The sequence below is a fragment of the Peromyscus eremicus genome, chromosome 3 (genome assembly GCF_949786415.1).
Source record: "Peromyscus eremicus chromosome 3, PerEre_H2_v1, whole genome shotgun sequence".
Lineage (NCBI taxonomy): Eukaryota > Metazoa > Chordata > Mammalia > Rodentia > Cricetidae > Peromyscus > Peromyscus eremicus.
In genome coordinates this window covers 154704138-154731595 of record NC_081418.1, presented here as the reverse complement: position 1 = coordinate 154731595, position 27458 = coordinate 154704138, and the positions used below count along the sequence as shown (strand labels likewise).

General features: G+C 46.2%; 1 protein-coding gene across 3 annotated transcripts; it reads right to left on the bottom strand.

The window, feature by feature from the left end:
• Nucleotides 1-277: 277 nt before the first annotated feature.
• Nucleotides 278-26058, bottom strand: Smco2 (single-pass membrane protein with coiled-coil domains 2). Of its 3 annotated transcripts, none has more exons than XM_059256378.1 (10): nt 25943-26058; nt 21734-21868; nt 18872-18977; nt 15722-15852; nt 14595-14744; nt 12728-12803; nt 10386-10442; nt 7355-7411; nt 6643-6821; nt 278-538 (listed from the first exon to the last, which is right to left on the bottom strand). In XM_059256378.1, the coding sequence occupies exons 2-10, from the start codon at nt 21856-21858 to the stop codon at nt 340-342; spliced, it is 1080 nt and encodes a 359-aa protein (XP_059112361.1). In that variant the 5' UTR covers nt 21859-21868; nt 25943-26058; the 3' UTR covers nt 278-339. The 3 variants fall into 3 exon arrangements, with proteins under 3 accessions (XP_059112361.1, XP_059112359.1, XP_059112360.1); XM_059256376.1 differs by lacking the exon at nt 25943-26058 and adding an exon at nt 25241-25382; XM_059256377.1 differs by lacking the exons at nt 10386-10442; nt 25943-26058 and adding an exon at nt 25241-25383.
• Between the last annotated feature and the right edge of the window lie 1400 nt (nt 26059-27458).

Sequence of the window (27458 nt, the reverse complement as noted above, 5' to 3'; positions counted from 1 at the left end):
CGAAGTACTCAGGATGGGAGAAGAGCCGGGCCTGGAAGTGGTAAAGGCGGCCACTGTGAGAACTCGGCCTCCCAGCACACACGTATGGTCCCAGCACTTGGAGGGCTGTGGCCTCCCATCATGAGTTCGAGACTAGCCTCCTCTACAGAGCAAGGTCCTGCGTTTAACTAATGAAATCCTTTTCACTTTTTCTGTGATCACCTAAACTTTACATAAGAACAGTATCCTTTATAAAATACTGAGTGGTATCTTTTGAAAAACAAGCCAACAGCTATAATATAGGAACATGTAAAATTTATTGGCGAAGAAGAGAGTCGGGTATCAGTAGCATTTGGATCTTTAGGATGGTAGCAAATCTTCTGCTTCCAAATTCAGGAAAGGCGCCATCATCTCCCGAAGCTCCCACATGGTGCGGCGCCCCAGCACGCTGGGCAGCACTCTTTCGAAGAGAAACGTGGCGTCCACAAAGAGTGTGTAACACGACAGGCCAGTGATGGTGATCACATAGACCATGAGGAAGAGCTTCAGTGCGTGCTTCCTACAGCAAAGAAGACACGTGTGTTTAGTCCTGGAACAGAGCCTCATGGACGGTGCGGCCCCTCCATCCCCACAGCTCCACCCTGAGGTGTGTGGGGTGGGGGGATCTCTGACATATGACCGCGGTCCCGTCCGTAAAAGGGGGAAGCAGCGCATGCGCCCGCACCCGCTCGTTTGGCCGCGTTCGTCTCTTTGTTCTTGCATGCTTTCTAAGGTATAGTTGGGGCCCCCTTTGTTTGATACTATAGAATCACTGATTTTGACCGACTTTTAAAGATGCATTAATTTTCTATCAAGTGAATCAAAGTATTGCTGTAATATTTATTTTAAATGGTACACAGTCACCAAACACATGATGACATACGCAGTGGCATATAAAATTATTCTATACTGCAGCTAGAGTGGGTATAAAGCAGCTTCTTATTGCGCACATTGTGTCCCGATTTGTATTCCACTAGCGGACAGTTCCATCGATAGTTCTTCATATGGCGGCTGACCACCTGTGTACATTCTCTGATGAAATGTCCAAGTCCTTTACCCGTTTTAAAATCTGGGCTGTACTTCTTCCTGGCATTTTAAAAGTTCTTTATACATTATGGATACTAAGTCCTTAATTTTCAAAATTCTGGAAAAGTTATATATACATATATATATATATATATATATATATTACAACAATTAAAACATTATTGTGTGTGAATGTGCATGAGTATGTGAGAACTGATGCACATGTACCGTGCTGCACATGGCGGGTGGGGCTGGTCAGAGGACAACTTTGGGGGGCCAGGTCTCTCCTTCCACCTTGCTGAGATAAGACCTCCCTTGTTTCTGTGTCGAGAGACAAAACATTTCCTGGGGAGAGGTATCACACACGTCTATAACCTCCAGATAGGGAAACCACAACAGCCGAAAATGTGGATACCACCGAAGTCCAACTTGGTGAACTAGTGTGTTTTATTGGGGTTACCTACAGGAACAGAAGTGACTCAAGACAGCACAGGTGACAGCTTACAAAACTGGGAACTTGAAGCGCACTGCACAGGCAGCTCCACAGGCGCCTCGGGTGGTGTGTAGGTGCGCAGACAGTCTAAACCCCTTCCTGGCAGCCTCGGGTGGTGTGTAGGTGCTCAGACAGTCTAAACCCCTTCCTGGCAGCCTCGGGTGGTGTGTAGGTGCGCAGACAGTCTAAACCCCTTCCTGGCAGCCTCGGGTGGTGTGTAGGTGCCGCAGACAGTCTAAACCCCTTCCTGGCAGCCTGGGGTGGTGTGTAGGTGCGCAGACAGTCTAACCCCCTTCCTGGCAGCCTGGGGTGGTGTGTAGGTGCGCAGACAGTCTAAACCCCTTCCTGGCAGCCTGGGGTGGTGTGTAGGTGCGCAGACAGTCTAACCCCCTTCCTGGCAGCCTGGGGTGGTGTGCAGGTGCGCAGACAGTCTAAACCCCTTCCTGGCAGCCTGGGGTGGTGTGTAGGTGCGCAGACAGTCTAAACCCCTTCCTGGCAGCCTGGGGTGGTGTGTAGGTGCGCAGACAGTCTAAACCCCTTCCTGGCAGCCTGGGGTGGTGTGTAGGTGCGCAGACAGTCTAAACCCCTTCCTGGCAGCCTCGGGTGGTGTGTAGGTGCGCAGACAGTCTAAACCCCTTCCTGGCAGCCTCGGGTGGTGTGTAGGTGCGCAGACAGTCTAAACCCCTTCCTGGCAGCCTCGGGTGGTGTGTAGGTGCCGCAGACAGTCTAAACCCCTTCCTGGCAGCCTCGGGTGGTGTGTAGGTGCGCAGACAGTCTAAACCCCTTCCTGGCAGCCTCGGGTGGTGTGTAGGTGCGCAGACAGTCTAAACCCCTTCCTGGCAGCCTCGGGTGGTGTGTAGGTGCGCAGACAGTCTAAACCCCTTCCTGGCAGCCTCGGGTGGTGTGTAGGTGCCGCAGACAGTCTAAACCCCTTCCTGGCAGCCTCGGGTGGTGTGTAGGTGCGCAGACAGTCTAAACCCCTTCCTGGCAGCCTCGGGTGGTGTGTAGGTGCGCAGACAGTCTAAACCCCTTCCTGGCAGCCTCGGGTGGTGTGTAGGTGCGCAGACAGTCTAAACCCCTTCCTGGCAGCCTCGGGTGGTGTGTAGGTGCTCAGACAGTCTAAACCCCTTCCTGGCAGCCTGGGGTGGTGTGTAGGTGCGCAGACAGTCTAAACCCCTTCCTGGCAGCCTCGGGTGGTGTGTAGGTGCGCAGACAGTCTAAACCCCTTCCTGGCAGCCTCGGGTGGTGTGTAGGTGCTCAGACAGTCTAAACCCCTTCCTGGCAGCCTCGGGTGGTGTGTAGGTGCGCAGACAGTCTAAACCCCTTCCTGGCAGCCTCGGGTGGTGTGTAGGTGCTCAGACAGTCTAAACCCCTTCCTGGCAGCCTGGGGTGGTGTGTAGGTGCTCAGACAGTCTAAACCCCTTCCTGGCAGCCTCGGGTGGTGTGTAGGTGCGCAGACAGTCTAAACCCCTTCCTGGCAGCCTCGGGTGGTGTGTAGGTGCTCAGACAGTCTAAACCCCTTCCTGGCAGCCTCGGGTGGTGTGTAGGTGCTCAGACAGTCTAAACCCCTTCCTGGCAGCCTCGGGTGGTGTGTAGGTGCTCAGACAGTCTAAACCCCTTCCTGGCAGCCTCGGGTGGTGTGTAGGTGCGCAGACAGTCTAAACCCCTTCCTGGCAGCCTCGGGTGGTGTGTAGGTGCGCAGACAGTCTAAACCCCTTCCTGGCAGCCTGGGGGCCTTCTGCTTCCTCCAGGCCGCTGTTCTTGTCTGAGTCTTTTTAGCCCAATTTCCTTCCATCTGAGATGAGGGGTGCGACTCTCAGTTTTTATTGTTTACTCTGGCAAGGAGGGGCCTGCTGAATCTGGTCAGTTTCAGGGACTTCCTAAGGCTAGTTGAGTTGTTGACCTTCTTGCTTAAGGAGCTTCCCTGCAGGACAGAATGCTTCAATCTTGGAGGAAACTGTTACAAGACATTCTTCAGAGCTGATTACTCCAGGGGAGGTGATCATGAGCTTCAGGGACATTCTCCTATCCTCAACTCCCATCTTGTGGTGGGGATGCTGGTTGCAGGTGCATGCCACTGAACTGGCTTGTTATGTGGGTTCTGAGAATCAAGTTCAGGTCCTCATGCTCAGTGGCAAGCACTTTTACACATCCTTCTCTCTGGCCCTGATTCTTGACAATTTCTCTACCTATTGATGCTATGGAGAAGAATATTCTGAGGTCATTACCATTTTCACTAGTGTCACTGCTTATCTGACATTTCCTGTGCATGGTGGTGTATGTCCCAAGATGATAAAGACAAGATCCCAGTGTCATAGTTCATAGTCTTAAGAATTGAAACAATTGAACTGCAATATGATGTGGGCTCCATGGCAGGATAATGTGCAAGGTGCAGGGACACAAGGTGCAGGTAACAAAAAGACAGTTAAAGACTGAAGGGACACCAGCCCGCTAGAGTGTGTGGCTCTGGCAGCCTTGCCCGTCTCCCCCATTCCCTCCGCCTTGCCAAAAACCACTAGATCATATTCCCAAAGCCACCCACCAAAGTCTATCCCCTTATTTGGCCACTTTCTCCTCCTGGGGCTGACTACCAAAGTACAGCCAACAAAAGCCCCCTTTGGTTCACCTAATTAACATGCCCAATTAAAATTAAACACCTCGTCCTAATACGGGTTTCCCCTTAGGCCTTTATAAACCGCCTTTTGCCTGTGAGTCACATCTGTCTCCCCTCTATCCACAGGCAGCCCTTTGTCCCTCTGGAACAAATCACCCTTCCCTTGTCCCCTCCCCCTTCTCCCTCATCCCCTGTCTCCTTTACCACTGTGTCCTAGTCCATTCTAACACAGACCTCCCCTTTTCTCCTCTTAAAAATGACACCTGCAGGTCATCTGCTGCTGTTTTCTGCAGCCACTTTAATTTTTCTTCCCGGTTTAATAAAGGATCTCTGTGAAGAGAGGTGTTTGGGTGTGGTTTGTGCCTAATCTGGGGTCTGGGAGGGAGCTCCCACTGTGCAGCGGTCTCCTTCAAAAACAACAACTGGAAATGCTCCAGAAAACAGGTTGCTGAGGATTCTATCTGAGTTGGTGGCTGGAAAGGAAGAGTGGGAGGTCTTTTCTCGGAGAAGGGACTATTTCTTCAAGATGGTGTGTCAGCTCTATAAGGGGATCCAAGGACTAAGAAACTAAGCCAGGGATGGTGATACACACCGAAATCCCAGCACTGAGCCCTAGCCTCACACAGGAGGATCCTGCCAAGGCCATCCTGAGCTTCATAAGGAGACCATGTCTCAAAAGAGAAGATTCGAAATTTTCATCAGTATGTCTCCAATATTGTATAAGGTAGAGGTTCCCCAATGAACACCCAGAAAACTCCATATCCTACCACAGGGCATTTGCATATTCATGTTTATTGCTGCACTATTTACAGTAGCAAAAAAATAGAAACAACCTAGATGTCCACCAACAGATAAATGGGTAAGGAAAACAGTACATCTACACTATGGAATACTGTTCAGCTGTAAAGAAAACTGAAATTATGAACTTGGCAGGAAAGTGGATGAACTGAGGAGGTACACTATTAAGCAGAGTCAAGCAATCTCACAAAGAAAAAAATGTTCTCTCATCTGTAATGTATCCATGTTTATATGTAAACGTCTGTAAATGTGGTACTGTATGGAATTTAGAAAGGACCCTAAAAAAGGGTAATGTTGGGTGACAAGGAAGGATTAATGGCAAGTAAAAGACATGAGTCACTGGACATGCTGGGCGCACACCTTTAATCCCAGTACTCAGGAGGCAGAGCCAGGCAGATCTCTGTGAGTTCGAGGCCAGCCTGGTCTACAGAATGAGTTCCAGGACAGGCTCCAAAAGCTACACAGAGAAACCCTGTCCTGAAAAGCAAGAAAAAAAAAAGCCATGAGTCATGAAAGAGGATATAAAGTTAATTGTCTCTCTAGCTTTGATTCTGTCATAGTTTTTTCCTTTTTTTGTGATTAGTAAGTCAATAAAAATATAATAGTGAGGGGTAAACCCCTAAGCCCCACAGCTTCTGAGTGTCTTCCAGCTGGACAGGGGCTCGCTGACATGCACAGGGTCTGGGACTAGGCAGGTGTTTGTTTGAATGGCTGCCTTAATCTGGCTGTGTTTTATTTGCGAGTTCTTAACAGCAAAGTGATTTTTTCTTTTAAAGGAGAGTGAGGGAGTAATCTTGTTAAACAAACAAAAGTTGTCAGATCTGCTTGATCAGTGGTTTCCTGTTGTGGAGGTGGTAACCAGAGTCTGTAAATTCCATTCTTTAACTGGTAGATGGAGGAGCGGGAGAGATGGTTCAGCGAAGCAAAGTTCAGTCCCCAGCATCCATGTGACAGTTCACAACATCTATAACGCCAGTTCTAGGGACCCAGCACCCATTCTGACCTCCCTAGGTACCGGGCATGCATAGGGTGTACATACATACATGCAAGCAAACACCCATACACACAAAATAAAGTAAATAAATCTAAAAACTTTAAATTTTTAAAAAGGATGTAGTTATATAGGTACTGTGGATGTTTCTTGGTGATAGAACACCTGCCTAGCATATGTGAGGTCCTGTGTTCAGTCCCCTACATTGCACACATCTCAAAATGATTTAGAAAGATATTGTATACAGGTAAAATAGAAGTATTACATATAGGCAGATTTATCTAAAGTAATTAGAAAGCTATTTATGCCTATAGACTTCCTGATACAATAGATGTATAGTTAAAATAAGAAAAATCCTGTGACTTCAATTAACAGACAAAATTTACAAAAAACATTTTAGTCTATACCTAAAGATATCCAATGAGTCTTAAAATAGTTTCTGTGTTGTGAAGCTAGACACACACACACACACACACATACATGTACAGGTACACATGCACATATGCATGCACATGATCTCACTATGTAGACCAATTTGGCCTAGAACTCAGAGATCCACTGCCTCTGCCCCTGGAGTGCTGTGATTAAAGGTGCATGTCACCACTCCTGATCTGGAGTGCTGTGATTAAAGGTGCGTGCCGCCACTCCTGATCACACTGGATAAGTCTGTCCAGCCCATGCCAGCCCCTTTTCCTTACTTACCACACAGGGAGTAAGTAGGGAGGAGTGTGTGACCCTGAAGGGGTTGGCGAAGCCTCGGGAAGCAGGGGCTCTGTTTGCTCTGCATCTGAGTCTTCAGAGCTGTGGGAGTCTGTCTCCCTTCCTTGCGTGTGGTACATCTCCAGCTTAGTGTTCAGTACATTCATTTCCTTATAAAAGCTCTGGGGAGAAAATTTAACAACACACAACTAAACATCCATGTACATTAGAGCGAGAGGCATGCTAAGGAGTGTGGCTGAGGCTTGGTGGGGTGAGGACCACCTACCCAGGGACACTGATGAGCCAGCACCTCTGAATAGCAGGGTAGTAACCCATCTGTTAATTGTTTCAGCCACACATTCACATTTCCCCCCACATCTAAGGTGTCAGGGAAGAAACTCAGAGATGAACTTATTTCTCTGGGTAAGAGAGACAAGAGAGGTCTGGGAAAGAGATGTCATTTGCACTGAACCTTGCAGAATTCAGAACATGTAGACACAGAGGACAGATGACTAAGAGGTGAGAGGCAGAGGAGTAAAGTGAGACACACCAGAAACCATCAGGGTTCTTTTGGCCCAAGGCCTGAGGGATGGAAAAGAAGACATGTGACCAGCCAGAGACCAGAATGAGGTGTAATTTAGTTTTGTGAAAGAACTGCCAGGTTTAGCTGGAACCCAACTGACCTGTTTGGAGAGGTGAACTTGGGGCATCTCACCTCTATCTGTTCAATGAGCTTCTCCTTTAATTCACGGGCTTCATTGCAAGCGTCGACCTGAAAAGACATCCACAGGTCTGGGTACACTGACAAGCACGTCTTTCTGGTTTATATATAATAAAATCTCTCATTTTTGCACCACATACAAAGTGGCTGTTTACTCAGTGGCACGTTTACTCAGTGGCAGCTTCCGTGACAGTGGATTTCTGCGTCTGAGGCTGCAGCACAGTGGTGCAACGCTAGCCTGCCACATACAGGACTCTGCGCTCCGTGCTCCGCACCACAAAAGCAAATGAATGAAAACAGTGATGGAGCAAACGTGAGGCAAACTGTTTACGGATCAGGTCATGAACTGCATATTACAAGAGGAAGAGCCAAGATCAACACGGGTTATTTTCAGTCCTTTGTAAGTATAAATCCCCCAGTAGAGGGGTGCTTGCCTTTAATCCCAGCACACAGAGGGAGAGGCAAGCGAATCTCTGCAAGTTCAAGGCCAGCCAGGGCTGTGAGTGAGATTCTGTTTCAAAAATGAATAAATACATAAATGAATCAATAAATTTAGGGGCTGAGAAGTTGGCTCAGTCGATGAAGCATTTTCCTTGCAAGTATGAGGGTAAAATTTCAGATGCCCGGACCCCACATAGGAGCAGGACAGGCATGGGAGCTGCCTGAGAGGCAGACAGGAGCATCTCAGAGCCAACTGGTTAGACTAGCCAGACTAGAGCCCTCTGGATGAGTGAGAGACCCTGCCTCAAAATAAAGTGGAGAGCAATTGAGAAAAATGCCTGACATTAACTTCAGGCCTCATGCACTTGCACACACACGCACAGGCACCAGCACACACACCTGTGCCCATGCAAATATGTATGCACACACTCATGCATAGTACACACATATACGTATAAATAAGATAAAAGTATAAGTTTATACAACAGCCTCTAGTAAGCCATTCTTTCTGTTTGTTACACCTTTTATGCTCCTTAAAAATCTAGGGCTAGGGCTGGAGAGATGGCTCAGAGGTTAAGAGCACTGACTGCTCTTCCAGAGGTCCTGAGTTCAATTCCCAGCACCCACATGGTGGCTCACAACCATTTGTAATGAGATCTGGTGCCCTCTTCTGTATACATAATAAATAAATAAATCTAAAAAAAAAAATCTAGGGCTAGAGAGATGGCTCAGCAGTTAAGGACACTGGCTGCTCTTGCAGAGGATGTGGGCTCAGTTCTCAGCACCCTCATGGTGGCTCACAACCACCTGTAACTCCAATTCCAGGAAATCTAGCACACTCTTCTGGCTTCCATGAGCATTGCATGTATGTGGTACACAGACATACATGCTGGTAAAACCATCCATTCACATACTATTAAAAACAAAAGTCTTCCATCAAGATAGAAGCTGATGAAAGAGTAGGTTTATGAGAAAATAAAGTATTTTTTTAAATAGGTAAAAAAAAAAATTCTAAGGTATCAATGTAAGATCTCATCACATCAGCTTGAATATCCGGGCTCTGGCTCAGCAGGCAGGAGTGACTTGTGGGATAAGCCCTCTCCCATTTGCTTCCCGAATCTCCAGCAGACTGTCTAGGAGAGAATGCATAGTCTTGTTTTGATTATTAAAGGCGCACTGACAGCAGCAGGCGGAGGCTTTTTGTTCTTTTTTTTTTTTCTTTTTTTTTTTCTTTTTTTTTTTTTGAGAAAGGCTCTCACGTCTTCCAGGCTGGCCTCCAATTTTCTGTGCAGCCAAGCATGAACTTGAATTCAGATCCTCCTGCCTTTGCCTCCCAAGAGCTGGGATTACACTTGTGTGCCACCAAGCCTGGTTTATCAGGAGCTGGTGGTCAAACCCTGGGCCCTGTGTGTGACAGTCACTGAGCCACGGCCGTCACCCCAGGACTGGACTTCTGGAGGCTCAGTTTCTCATGGGGTAAATACTCATATACAAAATCCCAACTGCCCAAGAAAACAAGGCTAATAAACTTCAACATCAGTCTCAAGTTGTACAGCAGTGACCAAAGATGACATCTCCCTGGCACTGGAAATTCTGAGGAAAAGTGGCCTGGGAAAAGGCAAGCTCAAGACAGGTGCATCTGACGACAACATTATTCAGTGTGGAAATCAATGTGGTGTTTAGAAGAACATAAACACACAAAAGTGTTCACTGTGCTTATCTTTGAAGGGTCTAGGTCCTTCTTTTTGATTTTGTTTGTTTGTTGGAGACAAGGTCTCTTCACATAGCCCTGGCTGTCCTGAAACTAGCTCTGTAGACCAGGCTGGCCTCACAAAGATCTGCCTGCCTCTGCCCCGCCAAGTGCCAGAATTAAAAGTGTGTGGCACCATAACCAGCTGTTTTCCATTTTTATGTGACTTACTTTCATATTGTTTTAATTTCCAAAATAAGTATGTGTTACTTGTTAGAAGAAAAAAAATGGTACATCTGTGATACTCCATGTGATATTAATATAAATGAGAAGGGAAGAGCAGAAGTGGATTTTTATGTTTTCTTCACTTTTTATCCCATTTGTTTATTTGTAGCTGGCAGCACTCATGCCATGGAACATGTGCTGGGGTCAGAGGACAATACGCAGGAGTCTGTTCTCTCCTTTCATGGTGTGGATTCCAGAGTTCAATCTCAAGTCGTCAGGTTTGGTGGCAAGCTGCTTCACCCCGAGTCCTCTCGCTGGCCTGAGAGCGGCTCTTTTTATCTGGAATTAAGAGTGAGTCACTTTGGGGTGTGTGTGTGTGTGTGTGTGTGTGTCTGTGTGTGTGTGTGTGTGTGTCTGTGTGTCTGTGTGTGTCTGTGTGTCTGTGTGTCTGTATGTAGCTATAGATTGCACCTAGATCCCTCAAACATGTCTCACAAAAGCTCTACTACTGAGCCACTTCTTGAAATCACAGGATTGTTCTTCTGAAAACGAGCATAGTAACAATGAGTTCCCTCCAAATGCTAACTTCTGAGTACCCTTCCTTTGACTTTTAAGGTCTATGCTTTCAAGGGCTGTTTTTCCTCCTGGTTTATAAAGATGCCTCATTACCTGGGCCAATTTGATGTTCATTTCTTTTAATTGCTTTCTAATTCCTATGATCTTCTCCTATAACATAAGGATAGAAACAATTTTTAGGAGAAACACATGCATGGTCCACCAATGTCAGATTTCATAGTTATTTTCCCCCCTTATAATATGTTGATTTATAACAGCCAACATCAAATTATGTCAGTAAGATACAGTTGGTGGCGCAGGAGAAATGGCCCAGTGGTTCAAACACTGGCTGCTCTTGTAGAGGATCCAGATGTGATCCCCAGCACCTACATGGTGGCTCACAACATCTGTAACTGCTGTTCCAGGGGATCTGATGCCCTCTTTGGGCCTCTGTGAACACTACATGAATGGGACACATACAGACAAGCAGACACATACACACAAAACTTTTTTTAAAGGTATGATTGGCCACACCCTATGCAAGTGAACCCCAAGCTAGGCATTGGGCTTGTCCAATACAAGTAACAGGAGCACTGGTCATCCTGAGCAGCCAGCAACCATCAGTGGCATGTGGTCACATATGGGGTTATATATTCACCCTCATTTAGTACCACATTAACTCATCACCAGTCACCAAATCACTCGGTTTAATAAGGAGTTGTACTATCAGGAGGGTGAGCATGGACTCCCAATCCTCTGCCTCCACCTCCCAGGTGCTGGGAGGACAGACTTCCAGGGTCATTTTTTAACTGCCTCCTTCCTTCCCTCTTCAGCTCCAGCAACTGCCCGCCATTCCTCTGTTCCCATGGTTTTGCCTTTTTGTTACATGACTGGATCATGAAGTCTGAAGCCATCTGAGCTGGCATCTTTCAAATAGCTGTGTCTGAGATCACTCATGCGGCTGGGAGAATCAGATATTCAGTCCTTTTTATTTCAGGATGGTATTCCCTTGTGCACACAAGATATGGCTTATCAGTCTATCGATTGGAGGACTGCTTCTGGTTCTTAAGCTCATGTGTGGCATTTGTTATGCTTTGCTTTTAGCATGTACACAAAATTGCATAGCTCCAGCACAGTTTCATACAAATGTGTGACACCTTCTCCTTTCCAGTGATCTCAAGTCCCCACTTCAGACACAAGTCTCCCTGAGTGTGGTGGCTCACAGCACCGGGGAGACTGATGCAGCTGCCTTGCTGAGAGTTCAAGGTCAGCACAAACTAACAAGGTTAGTGTGGAATATTCCTTTATACTGTGTGAATATATGTCATTGTGATTGGTTTAGTAAAGAAGCTGACTGGCCAATAGCTGCACAGAATAAGATTAGGCAGGAAAATCAGACTAAGGACACTGGGAAGAAGAAGAGGGAGTCAGAGGAGTCACCATCCAGATATGGAGAAGAAACAGGAGCTACAAGATGAAAGAGAGGTAAAGCCAGGTAGCAGAATGTAGATTAATAGAAACCGGTTAATTTAAAATGTAAGAGTTAGCTAGTAACAAGCCTAAGCTACAGACCAAGCATTTATCATTAATATTAAGTCTCTGTGTGTTTATTTTGGAGCTAGTAGTTGAGACAGGAAAACTCTGCCTACAGGTTAGTCTACATAATGAGTCCCAGATCAACCTATGTTTAAGAGAAGAGTCTTGTCTCAAAACAAAACAAAAACAACTTACAGCTAGATCAGGGAGATGGCTCAGCAGGTAAAAGTACCAACCTGACTTACATCCCTGGGCCCCACAAGGTAGAAAGAGAAAACCTGGCAAGTTGTCTCTGACCTCCATTTATGCACAGACACACACACACACACACACACACATACACACACACACACACACATACTTGCATGCATCCACACATGCACACATCCACACATGCACGCATACACACATGCACAAATACATATATGCTCAATGCATGCACACACAGAGAACACAATAAATACATAACTACAATAAAAAATTAAAAATAAACATTAAAGGAAAAAAACTTTCTCTGAGAAGTATCTCTAAGAACATAAAGAGATAAAGAAATAAGATGCTTTGGAAATTTGGAAACAACACAAGAACATATCAAGAAGTCATCCAAGGCCACATAGTCAGCTCTTGATTTCTAAGGACACAGTTAACAAATTCCCATTTCCTAGATGTTTTCTCTGAACTAGCAGGGCTGAGATTCTGAGATTTGGGCAGACAGGTCTCCTTAAGGCCTGTGTCCTCATGAAGAGCGCATCAAGACTATGAGGAGGGAAGCCGAGTGGAATTCAGGATTCTGATCATCAAACAGGGGAATCGGTGTCCCCTGGAGGAAGGGGCCTGGCAGTCTGTGATGGAAGCATGTTTTCCCTCTAGCTTTGATCTGTTTGGAGGGAGGTGGAGGCTGAAGTCTGAACCCAGCTTACCTCAATGTTTGTTTCCTGATCAGGGTCCTCCAAATATTCAGACTGGTTTTCCAGGGATATCACCTCAGTTAACAGGCTACAAACAGATAAGAAATGAACTAAGTCCTGTGAGCTGAGAAAACAATTATCCAACATGGGAGAGATTTCCGATCTTTCAGAAATGAAGTGCTGTTCTACATAGAAGGGCACAAAGGGGATGTGAGTGTCAGCTTCTCGAGAGAGGCTGTTGAAGGTGTGGAAAGAAAAAGTACAAGCTGGGAAAGAGCTGTTTCTCCAGTCCTGGGATTGGACCTAGGGACTTGTGCAGAGAGGCACTGAGCTGTAGCCACAGCCTGGACAGTGACGTTTGAAAATCCAAATTTTGAGTATCTGGACTTTCATCCAGACTGTATCACGAACCTTCAACTCAGCAACATGTTGGGTATGGTGGTGCACACCTAATCCCACTGAGGAGATGGAGGCAGGAGGATCAGGAGTGCCAAGCTAGCTTGGGCTACATGAGACACAGTCTTAAAACAAACACAAGGAAAGAAGGAAATAATGGATTTTGTGATGGATCAAGGTGTGTCCTCACGGTGCTGCTTTCATAACTATATGCATTTGTGAAACTCACAGGACCTTACATTAAAAAACACAATTGTCATGTAATATAATTATACTTTAATTTAAAAAGAGAAAATACATTTGTGTGGGATTTGGATCCTTTTTAATGCTTTGGAGGACAGGAAGGTCCACCTGGATGGGGTGTGTATGAACAGACACTTTGTGACAGGTAAACAGCTAGGAATGCAGTGCCTTTGTGCTAGCAAAGAGGGTGGAACGTGGTACGGAAATTCAAGTCTTCAGACACTGATCTTCAGTAAGAGCTTCTGTTTGTTCATTACTGACTGTGTACCAGCCTCAAAATAAGCCAGTGACGAGGGTACCATTAGTAACTTTTTTTTTTAAAGATTATTTTATTTATTTATTATGTATACAGAAGAGGGTGTCAGATCTCATTACAGATGGTTGTGAGCCACCATGTGGTTGCTGGGAATTGAACTCAGGACCTCTGGAAGAGCAGTCGGTGCTCTTAACCTCTGAGCCATCTCCAGCCCGTAACTTTTTATATATGAGGAAAGGCAAGTCCTTAGAAAGGTTGATTGATTCACCCAATAAACGGGCATCAGGATTCAAACTCAGTCTCTCTAATGCAGGTGTAGTTCAGTGGAGTGCTTGCCTAGCATTCATCAAGACCTGAGTTCAAATCCCAGCGTAATACAGGCTGTGGTAGGACATTCCATAATTGGGAAGTGGAGGCAGGAGTAGTAGCTCAAAATTCTGCTCAGATACACAGAGCTTGGGGTTAGCCTGGGCTACATGAGACCCTGCAGGGCCCAGGAGAGATGGCTAGCAGTTAAAGGCCATGCTGCTTTCTCAGGATCCATATGGAGGCTCACAAACACCTGTGACTCAAGCTCCAGAGGATCTGATGCTTCTGGCCTCCTGGGCACCTGTGCTTACATGCATGTACCCACATGCATAATACACACATAGGTAAAAATGATAAAAATAAGTTGAGAGAGAGAGAGAGAGAGAGAGAGAAAGAGAGAGAGAGAGAGAGAGAGAGAGAGAAAGTATGCACACCCACTGGGTACCTGTGTGCATCTCTTTGATAAATAACTCAGTTTTAAATAAAGAGTGTATGGGAGAAATCATTGAGAGGGAGAGACTCATAGAGCTCTGATGTAAGCCTGGGATGTTGACTTCCAGCCCTGGGTCTCTGCTTCTTGCCCTGAGACTTCACTGATGCGCCCACAATGTTCTGAGCTTTAAAGCTATGAGGCATCCCACTGTTTTCCTGCCAACCCCAGTATCGAGTATTTACCTCTTCACTGTGCTTTCTGTATTGTTTATCTTTTGTATAATGCCGTTGATCTTCTCCAACCAGTCAACGTGGTCAGCTCCAAGTTCTTTCATTTGTAGACCCATCTTTGCATTCCAGGAGCTCAGCTTGAGGATTGCGCTCTCTGGGGTCCTGCAGAAACAGAATCTGATCATTGGAAGGTAGGAAGTGGAAAACACTTCACACAGCTCTAAACGCTCTTCCTTTGACTGACAAGCTGATCTATGTATGTGTTTCCCAGCATCAAAATGGGCCAGGTGGCCATTTATTTATCTGTATAAACAGGTCTTTAAAAGCCTAGATAAAGCAAATAATCCTGCAAAATATGTATGTGTGTTACTGAGATTCAAACCCAGGACCTCACACCAAGTAAGCACCCTACCACAGAGCTACATGTCCAGCTCTTAAAAGTTTTACATGGGGCTAGAGAATTGGCTCAATTGGTTTCAAGCACTTGTTGCTCTTGCACAGAACCTGGGTTTGATTCCCAGCACCCATGGGATAGTTCATAACCATCCATAATTCCAGGGACAGAGGAGCTGATAACCTCTTCTGACTTTTTCAGGGACACACGCAGTGTACATATATACATGATGCAGGCAAAACATTCATACACATACTTTTTAAAAAATACGTATTTTTCTCAATGCTAAGGATCGAACCCAGGGCCTCACACACACTAAGCAAGTACTCTACTCCTGAGCTATTGCCCCAGCCCTAAAATAGACACTTTTGAAACCCCCCTCTGTGTAATGAATGTTAGGTCAGGATAGTGACAGGGGAGGAGAGGTGTACAATGGGAGGTGACACACAGGGCTTCGCGGCAGGCTTTTAATGGTTCTTGGGATGATTTTCACATGGAGGCAGTTATCTGAGACTTCTAAGATGTGCATCAGTTCTCAGCTCCAAATCCAAGGACACTCAAAAGGCCTGGCGGCTCTGCCAGTGTCTTCGGCTCAGGACTGGCTGACTCTTCAGTCTCGCTGGGCAGGGTGGGCCCGTCCCTGTGCACATGGATGCTGCATGGCTCAACAGGCTTTCTCTGAATTTCTTAATAAGCTTCTCCCCCACATCACTCAGTGCTCCCCACCGGTCATGTCAAAGCTTACGGTTCAGGGGTGCTCTTCTCTGAAAACTGTGACAGTGATACTTGAGGGTCTTCACAAACAAGAGTTACTTCTTGCTCATCCGGATTGCTCGGTGGGTCCTGGCTGTGCTTAGATTCCTGCTCCAACGTATCCTGCATGAGCCGATGATGGAAGAAAAGTAGAACAAATGGGTAATCCTGAGAGATCCTGGCTCCTTCAGCCCTACCTGACACAGCCTGTCGAGGCCCCCTGCCTTCTAGTGCATGGATGAGATAGGGAGACAAGGCCTCTGCCGTGCAGCAGGCTGGGGTAGGCTTCCCAGCACCAGCCTCCTAGGAAGAGTTGTTTTTAGGGTGAACAGTAGAAATGCACCCAATCATGGACTCCAAAACTTGACTCAAATGACACAGCTCTTCTAGTCTCTTCAAAAACTCAACACCAGACAGTCAGGAGTGCACATCTGTACCCCTGGCCCTCAGGAGGCTGGTGTAGGAGACTGCCATGAGTATGAGGCCTGTTTGGCTGACACAGTGAGTCTGGGCCAGCCTAGGCCACATAGTGAGTTATAGGCCAGCCTGGGCTGCATAACAAGGCCACAACAAAACAAGGGTGGGAGCCCTCAATATCACAAAAGGCCAAATACAAGTGTTTCGTACTCAGCCAATCTACTGAGCTATGAATACTAAGTGCACAGCATAGATCTTGTTCCAATGTTAGTTAAAAAAGAAAAGTACAGCTCTAGGACCTAGGTTCAGTTCTCAGCTCACAATCACCTGTGACTCCAGTTCCAGGGAATCTGACGCCCTCTATTGGCCTCTGAGGGCACCAGGAATGCACATGATGCACAGACATACATGTAGAGAAAACATTTATACACATAAAATACACAAATGAATCTTTAAAAATGACATAGCTCTAAAAACATTTGAGGCATAATTGAGGACACTGGAATATTGAGAGAATGAGAAGATTAGACTCCTCTATGTGTCAAACTGTTGATTTCTTTAGATGTGCTGACAGTATTTTGGATACATAGAAGAAAATCTTTATTTTTAGAGCTGCTTTCTGAAGGCAACAGGGACAAGTTGTTATGTTTGTCCTACTTTTAAGTGGCTCAGTAAAGTGCATCTATTTATACACACAAAGATAAAGTGAATGCTGTGAATGCTAACAATTTTAAGGTGCAGCTGTAAGAACATGACTGACCGTTGTTCTGTGCTTCTGTGATCTCTTGTTATTTATCTTATGGCAAAGGGTTTGAGAGAAATAGACTGCTCTGTTGTATTTAGTCCATAGAATTCCTCTCTTCCTGTCTCTCTCTCTCTCTCTCTCTCTCTCTCTCTCTCTCTCTCTCTCTCTGTCCCTTCTCTCTCTCCCTCTCTCTCTCTCTCTCTCTCTCTCTCCCTCTCTCTCTCTCTCTCTCCCTCTCTCTGTCCCTTCTCCCTCTCTCTCTCTCTCTCTATCTATCTCTCCCCCGCTCTCTTCCTTTGTTTTTTTTTTTAATTCTGTAACACAAATCTTAAAAGGTCTTATTAATAAAAACAAACCCAGAGCCAGGTATTGGGGTGAACGCTGGAAGACCAGAGAGACAGAACAAGTCACAGCTAACCTCACCTCGCCTCAATAATTTCTCAGCTGATTCTGTTTCCTTAAACTGGAGGCCTCTGAGTCCTCATCCAAATGGATCTCAGCTGAACTGCTGCTAAAAGCTAAAAGCTTAAAAAGCCTCTGGTTCCTGGTCCTCAGCCTTATATAACTTTCTGTTTCCTGCTATCAATTCCTGGGATTAAAGGCATGTGTCTTTCCCAAGCAAGACCTGAGATCTTAAGTGCTGGGATTAAAGGTGTGTGCCACCATGCCTGGCTGTTTCCAGTGTGGCCTTGAACTCACAGGGATCCAGAGGTATCTCTGCATGCAGAATGCTAGGATTAAAGGCGTGTGTGCCACCATTTTCTGGCTTCTATGTCTATCTAGTGGCTGTTCTGTTCTCTGACTCCAGATAAGTTTATTAGGGTGCACAATACATTGGGGGACACAATATCACCACATTATTCTAAAGTCATTCTTTGGCATTTCAACACTACACATGCAAAAATGACTGAAAAATGACAGCAACTTACCTTAGAGCACCTCTTTTTTTTTTTTAACTTTACCATAAAATAGTTCTTTGAGGAAGTTTTAAGCAAAACTGTGCTTTAATAAAAACAAGTTTTAAACTGGAAAGAGAAAAGCTTGGGGTAGGCAGAACAGAGGTGTTCCTCACCAAGATACCCGCGTAAACCCCAGCCAAGGCCACTGCACACACCTCAGCGCTCTTCAGAAAGCAGTCTGTACCCTCAAGTAGACCTGAGGGGGCACAGGCAGGTTGGAAATGCTCTCAGCCTTCATGCAGATGGCTCACCAACATTCATGTAACACAGCGGATTAACTGCTGGCACCAGGAACACACGCCCGTGTCTCAACACAGTACATGCCACCTTATTTGGACAAAAGTCTTTGTAAACTTTGTCACTGAGTTAAAAGAGCTTGCAATCAGGTCATCATAGATTATCTGGGCAGCTCTCAAATCCAGCGAGAAGGCCCTCATGTGAGACAGAGGAGAAGGCATAGCTGTGGGACAGGTGCAGGGAGATGGAGACAGAGACAGCAGCGAGCAGGCGCAGCCAGTGAAAGCCTAGACACACCAGAAAGCAGGAAGAGGAGGGATTCCCCCTGGAGATGGAATCAAGGCCGAATGAATGAATTCTGTTGGAAGACATTCAGGCAGGGGATGATTTTACACATAACATCTGCTCTAAGGTGGCCTATGCCAGTGATAACGGATCTTCACAGACACAAATGACTTAAGGCACAGGGGTCCGTGGGAAAGTTAAGAAGACCCTGTGTGTAGACAGCAGTGTCCGGGAAACAGTGTCATGCCTGCCTCTCTCGGTTGCAGTGTTAGACCTATGAAGAGGAAAGCCTTGGCATGTTCTTCCTGCTTTGAGACACAGGTGAGGTCATTTCTTTACCTGCTATGACATTTATGTCTCTCTGACTCCTTTTTCTTTTTGGTCTGCTTGTATTTGGGTCTATTGTACCCAAGGCTGACCTTGAACTCATCATTCTCCTATGTTCACCGCCCAAAGACTGGGATTACAAGCATATACCATCAGGCCCAGCTTAGCTTACCCATATTTTAGTGTCCATCATGTGAAGGAAATCAGTCTGTAGGTTTTTCGAAAAATTGTCTTTTTCCTCTGGTCTGTCCGAGGTGTGCTCCATTTTGACTATTTCCCTTAGCAATTGCAGACGACACAAAGCAGATAGAGGTTGTTACTGCACCATGGGAGTCTGGCCTGGTCCTCTGTTCTACACACTTTTAATGGAGACCCACGAGACACTCCCCAGCCCCAGGGAACATCTGCTACCCTCGTACTGACTTTGTCCTGGTGAATAATGTCATATATAGTGCATTTTGCAGAAGAGAAATAGAGCTGCATTAGTATTTGTTGGCTGAATCCATATATTTTTATCAATGAGATTCCAAATTCCAAATTGCTGCTATTTGCATTTACATGTGTGGGAAAGATAAACAGTAAAGAAACAGCAAGGAGTGAAGCCTCAAAAACACAGGTTCCAGAGGGTGGGTAGGCAGAGAGACCATTGCCTTGATTTATCCATCGATACAGACTGTGCCTTGAATTGTGAGCCAAGATAAACCCTCTCTGCCATGGATTGCTTTTGTTGTTGTTGTTATTTAACTACAGCAACGGGAAAAGAAACTAAGACATACTGGTTGCCTTTCTCATCACTGTGACCAATTCCTGAGAAGGAACAGTAAAGGGAACAGTCCACCATGGTGAAGAGGATACGGGGGAGGTAGCTTATGCCTGCTCACATCCAGTTGGCAATAAGGAAGCAGAGATCAGCAGGAAAAGGACCCAGCTCCAGCCTCTAAAGCTCACTCCCCAGCAACCCACTTCCTCCAGCTGGGTCTCACAGAGATCCCACAGCCTTCCAAAACAGCACCAAATGTTGGGACCAAGTGTTCAAACACACGAAGCCACCTTTAAACAGTTTTAAATATTTAGTACACCTACAATGTTCTTAATTCTTTACTCTTTATTCTTCCATAGAGGGTATGACAAGCATGCAACTTTCTACAGGTCTATACAAAAGTACATGTATATACTTCCTTCTGAAGTTCCTTTGTAATAACCTATGTGAAGTCCACTTCATATTAGTACATAAGGACTGCTTTATATGCAGGACTCTGTGTTGGGGTAGTATGATCATTTTTTATCTGGTGTGTGTGTGTGTGTGTGTGTCCATGTTGTGTACATGTGTGTGTGCAAAGGCCAAAAAGATCAACATGGATGTCTTCCTCTATTACTCATCTTATTGTTTGAGTCAGGGTCTCTCGCTGAACCTGGAACTCACTGTTTTGACTTCGCTGGCAGGCGAGGCAAACTCCTGGGTTCCCCCAGTCTCTGTCTCCCAGCACTGGGTTAGAGGTAAGCGCTGTCACACTCTATATGGCTCTTCGTGCTTGTGTGACAAGCACTTTACCAACTGAACAGTCCCAATAGCACCCCAGGGAAATAATGTTACAAGCAGTGCTATAATGGACGTCTTCCTGTCTGTGTGTGTGTGTGTGTGCACAGGGACAGGCAATTCCTGTGTGTATGTGTGTGTGTGTGCACAGGGACAGGTAGTTCCTGTGTGTGTGTGTGTGTGTGTATGTGTGTGTGTGTATGTGTGTGTGTGCACAGGGACAGGCAGTTCCTCTGTGTGTGTGTGCGCACAAGGACAGGCAATTCCTGTGTCTCTGTGTGTGTGTGTTTGCACAGGGACAGGCAGTTCCTGTGTCTGTGTGTGTGTGTGTGTGTGTGTGTGTGCACAAGGACAGGCAATTCCTGTGTCTGTGTGTGTGTGTGTGTGAGCACAGGGACAGGCAGTTTCTGTGTGTTTCCCCAGGGACAGGCAGTTCCTCCCTGTGTGTTCACAGCCCAGTCCTTCTCTCCTGTGTAGCGACAGTCTTAGAGCCCTTTGCCCATCTCCTATTAAGCTGTTAATATTTTACTAAACTGCATATATATGACACATATACACATTTAAAAAAAACGAATCACAACAACCTTACAATGCACGTCTTTAGTAGGTAATTCCATGTCTGTGGACCCTGAGCCCAGAAATGGGCTGGGGACACTTCACACCTACTCTGTGCTGGTGGATTGAAGGAGATGTCCCCATAGTCTCAGACATTTGACAACTTGGTCCCTAACTGATGGTGCTGCTTGGGGGATTTGGGAGTGTGGCCTCATTGGAGGAAGTGTGTAGCTGGAGTGGGCTTTCCAGGTTGTTGTCCCCACTGTGTGCTGGCAGTCCAAGATGCGTCTGCCGCCTGCTGCCCCTGCTCCACACCGGGGACTCACCCTCTGGAACTGTGAGCCCAATAAACTCCTTCTTCTATAAACGGCCTTGGTCATGGTGCTTTGTCACAGAGAGAAGAGTAACGAATACTCAGACTTAGGAAAGGACCCTGGCATCCATACACTTATGGAAATTATCCTTAATCCTAGCAATTGGGAGGCAAAGGCAAGCAGATCTCTCTGAATCCAAAGCCAGCTTGGCCTACTTAAGTTCCAGACCAGCCAGGGCTGCACAGTGAGACACTATCTCAAATATAATCAACAGCAACAAGAGCTACCCATTGGCCTAGTTAAGGGCCCAATTCCATCCTCACTGGTAAACGCATGATTATGTAACTAATGTACTGTTAATATGCATTCTAAATGGCTGCAACTATCGATAAGGCAGCCATGAAGTAATCAACATGAAACAACCAACTTCCCAAATGGAAATCAAGTCTTGCCAGTTCTGCCTGATTACTTTGGTAGATATTTATGAGTTAAAATTAGATGAATTGGAGAAGAAAACATCCACCCTGACTCTGAACTTGAAATCTCTCATTATCTGCCTCCTGCTGGCCTCAGGAAGTCTCTAGGCAGGTCCCCAGAAGTGGCTCCTGTGAGCTCAGCCCTGACTTACTTCACACCTTTAGTCACACTGACGTTTTGGAGAAAGTCACTGTTCTTCTCAGTCAGTTGTTCCTTGGCAACTGTCCTCATCTGCAGGGACATCTCATTACTGAGGGCTGCGGGTGTGACAGCCATTACTTCAGCGCTACAAGGACAGTGACAGGAGTGCTGTCAACAAGAGCAGCAGTGTCCTCTCACATGTGGCTAATTCTGTTTCCCACCCTGCCACGCTGGCTGTCCATTCTATGAGACCCCAAAGCAAGCTCCCGAGAGTCCCTTTTCAAGTGTACAGAGGAAGGACTGTTCCCAAGGGTGCCACTCATGTCAAAGTCTGCAGATCACCCTAGAATAGGGGCATCACAGAGACACGCATAACCACCGTTATCGGGGCAGAACTCTATGCTTGTAAGTTATTTCCGATTATGTAATACACACATTGCAAAAACTAGAAAAGAGAATATAAAATCACTAGTATTTCAGGTCCAAATAACCAGAGACGGTCTCCTCCAGAGACTTGACCACTAAGGCAATTTCGGCCTATCACTTTCTGTCGCTAGACCTGGTATTTGTTTGGTGTTTCCCAACGTTGACGACTGTGTCGTTTCCAGTTCCTCACTAGCATGATGTAGTAATGAGCATCCTCATCAAGCATGGCCAGTGCACCCCTAGCTACTCAGGCCACTTTCCTAGAACTGGGATCATTAGATCAAAGTTAGTATCATACAGAGTCTTCAGGATTTAGAGAAATATTTCTAAATTGAACTTTAAAACAGAAAATGTTTGTATGGAAGGCTGTGAGCAGAACCCGAATCCTTCATGCTGTGGGATGTTCTGTATACTCTGAATGTGTTACTCTGATTGGTTAATAAATAAAGTGCAGATTGGCCAGTAGCCAGGCAGGAAGTATAGGTGGGACAAAGAGAGAGAAGAAGTCTGGGAAGTGGGAAGCTGAGTCAGGAGATGCTGCCAGCCGCTGCCATGAGGAGCAGGATATAAAGTACTGGTAAGCCACATGGCAAGGTATAGATTTATAGAAATGGGTTAATTTAAGATATAAAAACTAGATAGCAAGAAGCCTGAGCCACACGGCCATACAGTTTATAAATAATATAAGCATCTGTGTGTTTACTTGGGTCTGAGGGCCACAGGAGCCGGGCAGGAACAGGATAACTTCCACTACACCTTCATAAGAGCAGCAGGTGCTAACAGCCCAGCCATTTCTCCAGTTCCTACTCCCAGACTGAACTTCTTCTTCTTTTTTAAAAAAATTTATTTATTTATTATGTATACAGTGTTCTGTCTGCATGTATGCCTGCACACCAGAAGAGGGCACCAGATCTCATTATCGATGGTTGTGAACCACCATGTGGTTGCTGGGAATTAAACTCAGGACCTCTGGAAGAGCAGTCAGTGTTCTTATCCTCTGAGCCATCTCTCCAATCCCCAGACTGAACTTCTAAAGGCTGGACCAACATATACCACCGGCAGCTGTGTGTGAGCCCAGCCCTTCACTCCAGCCAGGTGAGCTCACTGGAGATCAGAGAATCATGGGAGGGGGAGGGTTCAAGTACTTTAGCAGTGACAATAACAAAGGGGAAAAGAAATGCAAAAAAGGTGCAGGTGGTTCATACCTAGAGTCCCAACACTTGGGAGACTATGACAGGGGGATTACCATCAGTTAGAGGCCAGCTCAGGCTACATAGTGAGTTCCAGGCCAGCCAGGGCTACAACATGAGATCTTGTCTCAAAATAAACAACCAATGATCCACAAAACAAACAGGTAGAGAAGGGTGAGACAGAAATACATGTGAAAAGCTACAAGGAGGTGATGTGGAGATGGCTCTGTTGGTACAGAGACAGGGAGATCTCTGGGTCTTGCTGGCCACACAACCTAGCCTACTGAATCCAGAGCTCCAGATCAGTGAGAAACTCTGTCTCAAAAAAAAAAAAAATGTGGGGACCATTGTCTTAGTTAGGGTTTCAATTGCTGTGAAAAGACACCATGACCACAGCAACACTTATAAAGGAAAACGTTTAATTGGGGTGGCTTACATTTTCAGAGGTTTAGTCCATTATCATCATGGTGTAGCATGGTGGTGTGCAGGCAGACATGGTGCTGGAGAAGTAGCTGAGTGTCCTACATCTTGGCTTGCAAGCAACAGGAAGTGGTCTGTCTTACTGGGCATGGCTTGGGCATATATGAGATCTCAAAGCCCATCTCCACAGTGGCACACTTCCTCCAACAAGACTAGACCTACTCCTACAAGGCCACACCTCCTAATAGTGCCACTCCCTTTGTGGGCCATTTTCTTTCAAACCACCACAGCCATCAAGAGGGCTCCACAGATAAAGGGACTTGCCGCCCAGCCTGATGACCTGAGTCAATCCCCAGAACCCACATGGTTGAAGGAGAGAACTGATTCCTACAAGTGATCCTTTGCCCTCCACATGCACACCAGAGAAAATGTACATATGCATAAATATTAATTGATTGATTTTTAAAGAACTAAAAACAAAGTGGGTAACAAATACACATCTGCACACCCACATTGTACACACAGAGAAAAGGGGAGGTTTCTTTAACTTCACATAACACAGTAGTAGTGATAGTAATACTGATTACACACCTGAAGTGCTTTTGGTTAGTTAGGCATGTTCATTACATTATTTTATTCAATCCTTACAACCATCCTGTGGGCAGTCAGCAAGGCAGGTCTTAACTATCTCTACTTTTTAAATCAGGAAACTGAGAATCAGCAATGACCCATGATTTGCCCAAAGTTTCATTGCTAAGATGTAGTAGAAGCAAGATTTAAACTTTCAATTTCACCGCTTCACAAATGTCTGTGAACATAAGCCTGATGTCCATTCTGCTTTCATAGGTTTGACATCAGCCTGCTGACCCCCGAGGCAGCCCATCTTCTGAAGCTAACTTCTAAGTCTCCATACGGTGGGAAGAAACTCAGCACCCTGAGCATGGTCCACAACAGCAGCTCATGAGCTCCGTGCTTGCTGAACACACCAAACCTCCGCCCTCCCCAGCCTCACTGGACCAGGCTCTTCATTTCAGCAAGACCCTGGTGGTTCCCAGACACAGGAAAGTTTGGAAGCACTCATTCTTATTGAAAGCACTCCCTCTTCTCCCTGTACCCCATTCTTTGTTTTTACCGTTGACTTCCAGGGCTGTTTGGAATTAATCAATGAGTGTGAACCCTTCTTCCCTTCTCCACATCCCACAAAAAATTTTAGAATTATGACTTTGGAAAAAAAATGGGTTTTAGTCAAAAGGAACTAATCAACAACTTTAGAAGACAGTTGACTCGTGGGGAATTGCTTCACTGGCCCACCCCCCAACCCAAATTACCCTCTTCAGAGCCCACTTGCTGGATAATTTGGCATCTCAGAAATTCACCAAGCATGACTTGAATAATCAGGGATCCGATGAAACAGCCCAGCTATGAAACAGTGCACAGAGTGGCCATACTCTTGTCCCTCCCAATCTTGCCATCATGTGTACCTCAGAGTCCTGGGAGGCAGCACTTTGCTTCCCGGGCTGTTTGGTAGAGCCTGAGTTCCCCAACACCCAAGGCAGAGGCCTTGCAGTGTGGTCCACACCTGGGCGGGAAAGCTTGCAGTTGGGCCTGCTCCCTCGACATTCCACTTGGAACCCAGCATGAAAAACTCCTAACTCCCTCTCCTGAGAGCAAAGACAGCAGTGTCCAGCCTGTCCCTGACCCGCACCGCCAGCTTGCCTCAGCCTCCCGGTTTCTCTTCTAGGGCTAGAGCCGTCTCCCATCCTGCCATCAACTGGCCTCCGACACACAGTGACCTGGGATGCTCTCTGACCTCAGCTTCTTCCACCGCACCCTTCAACTCTAGTCTCATCTCCCACTGTCCTTTTCCTGTGGAGCCTCTGACTTCCTCACAGGAGCCCAAACCTTCCGCCTGGACAACCAAGCTACAGCTCAGCAGAATGGTGGACCACGCAAGCCATGGCTGCAAGCCCACACTTCCTCTTGCTACACACTTGGAAAACACACTTCCCTTCCCCAGGACTTCAGTGCCAAGTTTACACTTCCCTGTCACTTCCGGCCATCATTTACGGGACGCCGAGTACTGACCCCTGCCTTTACACCTCTCAACGCCTAAGCCTTTTCTCCTCACCTACCCGAATCGTCTAGCGGACGGAGATGAAGGTGGAATGGTTTGTACGCCTTACCTTTGGGTTCACACCCATGTTTGAAGCCTGGTTTTGCCACACGTCTGCTGTTTTGTTTGGGGCCAGAGTTAATTGTCTGGAAGCAGGGTTTGGTAATGGCTACCTAACTGACACATTAAGAGAGGTAAAGTGATGTTGGGAAGGCACTGGGAGCTGGGCAGTTGCTGGAACGGCTGTTGGCCATTCAGATCTTTATTAGACCATCAGGTGTTTTAGACAGGCACAATAGCACGGCTTCACAGAGTTAAACAAATGCAACGTAAGCAAAATAACACACTTTAAAATAGTATTTTACAACACTCCAGTCTTTAGGTTCCTACTCGTTTCACAACTATGCCCTTGTGGTCCCAGGAAAAGAAATTCAATCATCACCATAATAGTGAATACTTTTTGAATGTTCACAGTATGCCAGATATTCTTGTATGCATTTTACATATATAAGCTAATTTTTAAAACAACTAACAGGGAAGGATCTGTGACTCATATCCACACCCAGACAGTGTGGCCTCAAGGACCATGCCCTTAAGCACCGCTGTACTGTGGCCACTCTTCATACTGAGATCTCATGATGATGGTGGTGGTGGTGATGGTGACTTAGACTTTTTGGAAACAGGTTCTCACACAGCCCAGGCTGGCCTCAAATTCAATATTTAGCCAAGGCTGGCTCTGAATCCCTGAGCCTCCTGCCTCTGTCTTTCAAGGCTATTATTACAGATATGCAGCACCACAACCAGCAAATATAATTTCCTTATTTTTGTTCTGTTTTTCTGAGTAAGAGTCCTGCTTTATAGCTCAGAATGACCTTGAACTCATGGCAATCCTCCTGCCTCAACCTCTTAAGCATTGAATTGCAGGCATGAGCCACCGCACTCAGTTTCTCACTGTTATTCAGCTTTTGAAAGCTTTACAAACTTTTTTGGCATCTCTTGTTGACTGCCAAGCATGTGACCCCCAGCAGCTGGTTTCTGTCCTGCTGGGCCTGGCTCCAAGATGCTGCTGGCTCCCTCTGTGATCCACTGGTAGGCTATGACACTGATCAAGGCCAGCTGATGACTCTCTACTACCAAACAACACCTTTGAGGCTTTCCTCCACTCAAAACACGAGTGTTTCCCCTCTTCCTTTCCCACGTCCTTTCCACCTCAGAGGAGGAACAGTCCACACTCTCACACAAGGACGCCTTTAGACAAACCCTAAATTTGGGGGATTCTGGTGCTTTAATAATTATATCTCAACATTAGAAATTCTGCTCTGGCATCCTACTGAATGGATGTGGGTGGACTGTGGACCACCATGGCTCTGAGAAGTGCCAGAGGGGCCCTTAGAAGTGAGAGCCTGACCACCGGAAAGAATGGGTTCTCCCTCCACATATGGGGAGCCCCTGCTTTCATCCCTTTAGTAAACAAGGTCACTGTTTTTAAGAAAACTGCGTTCAGAGAAAGGTATAATGGAGAACGGGGAGACTGTCCCATCCTGAATGTTAGGAGAGAGCCAAGATGTGGAAGTTTCCTTATACAT

Bases quoted from the DNA above. Each gene is read 5' to 3' on its own strand.
- Smco2 (XM_059256378.1), bottom strand. From the start codon at position 21,858: ATGGCTGTCACACCCGCAGCCCTCAGTAATGAGATGTCCCTGCAGATG. The intron at 14,745-15,721 runs GTAAGCTTTGAC...CTGTTTCTGCAG, and splicing joins GAGAAGAGCACCCCTGAACC to GACCCCAGAGAGCGCAATCC. The intron at 10,443-12,727 runs GTAAGCTGGGTT...CTTATGTTATAG, and splicing joins ATCAGGAAACAAACATTGAG to GAGAAGATCATAGGAATTAG.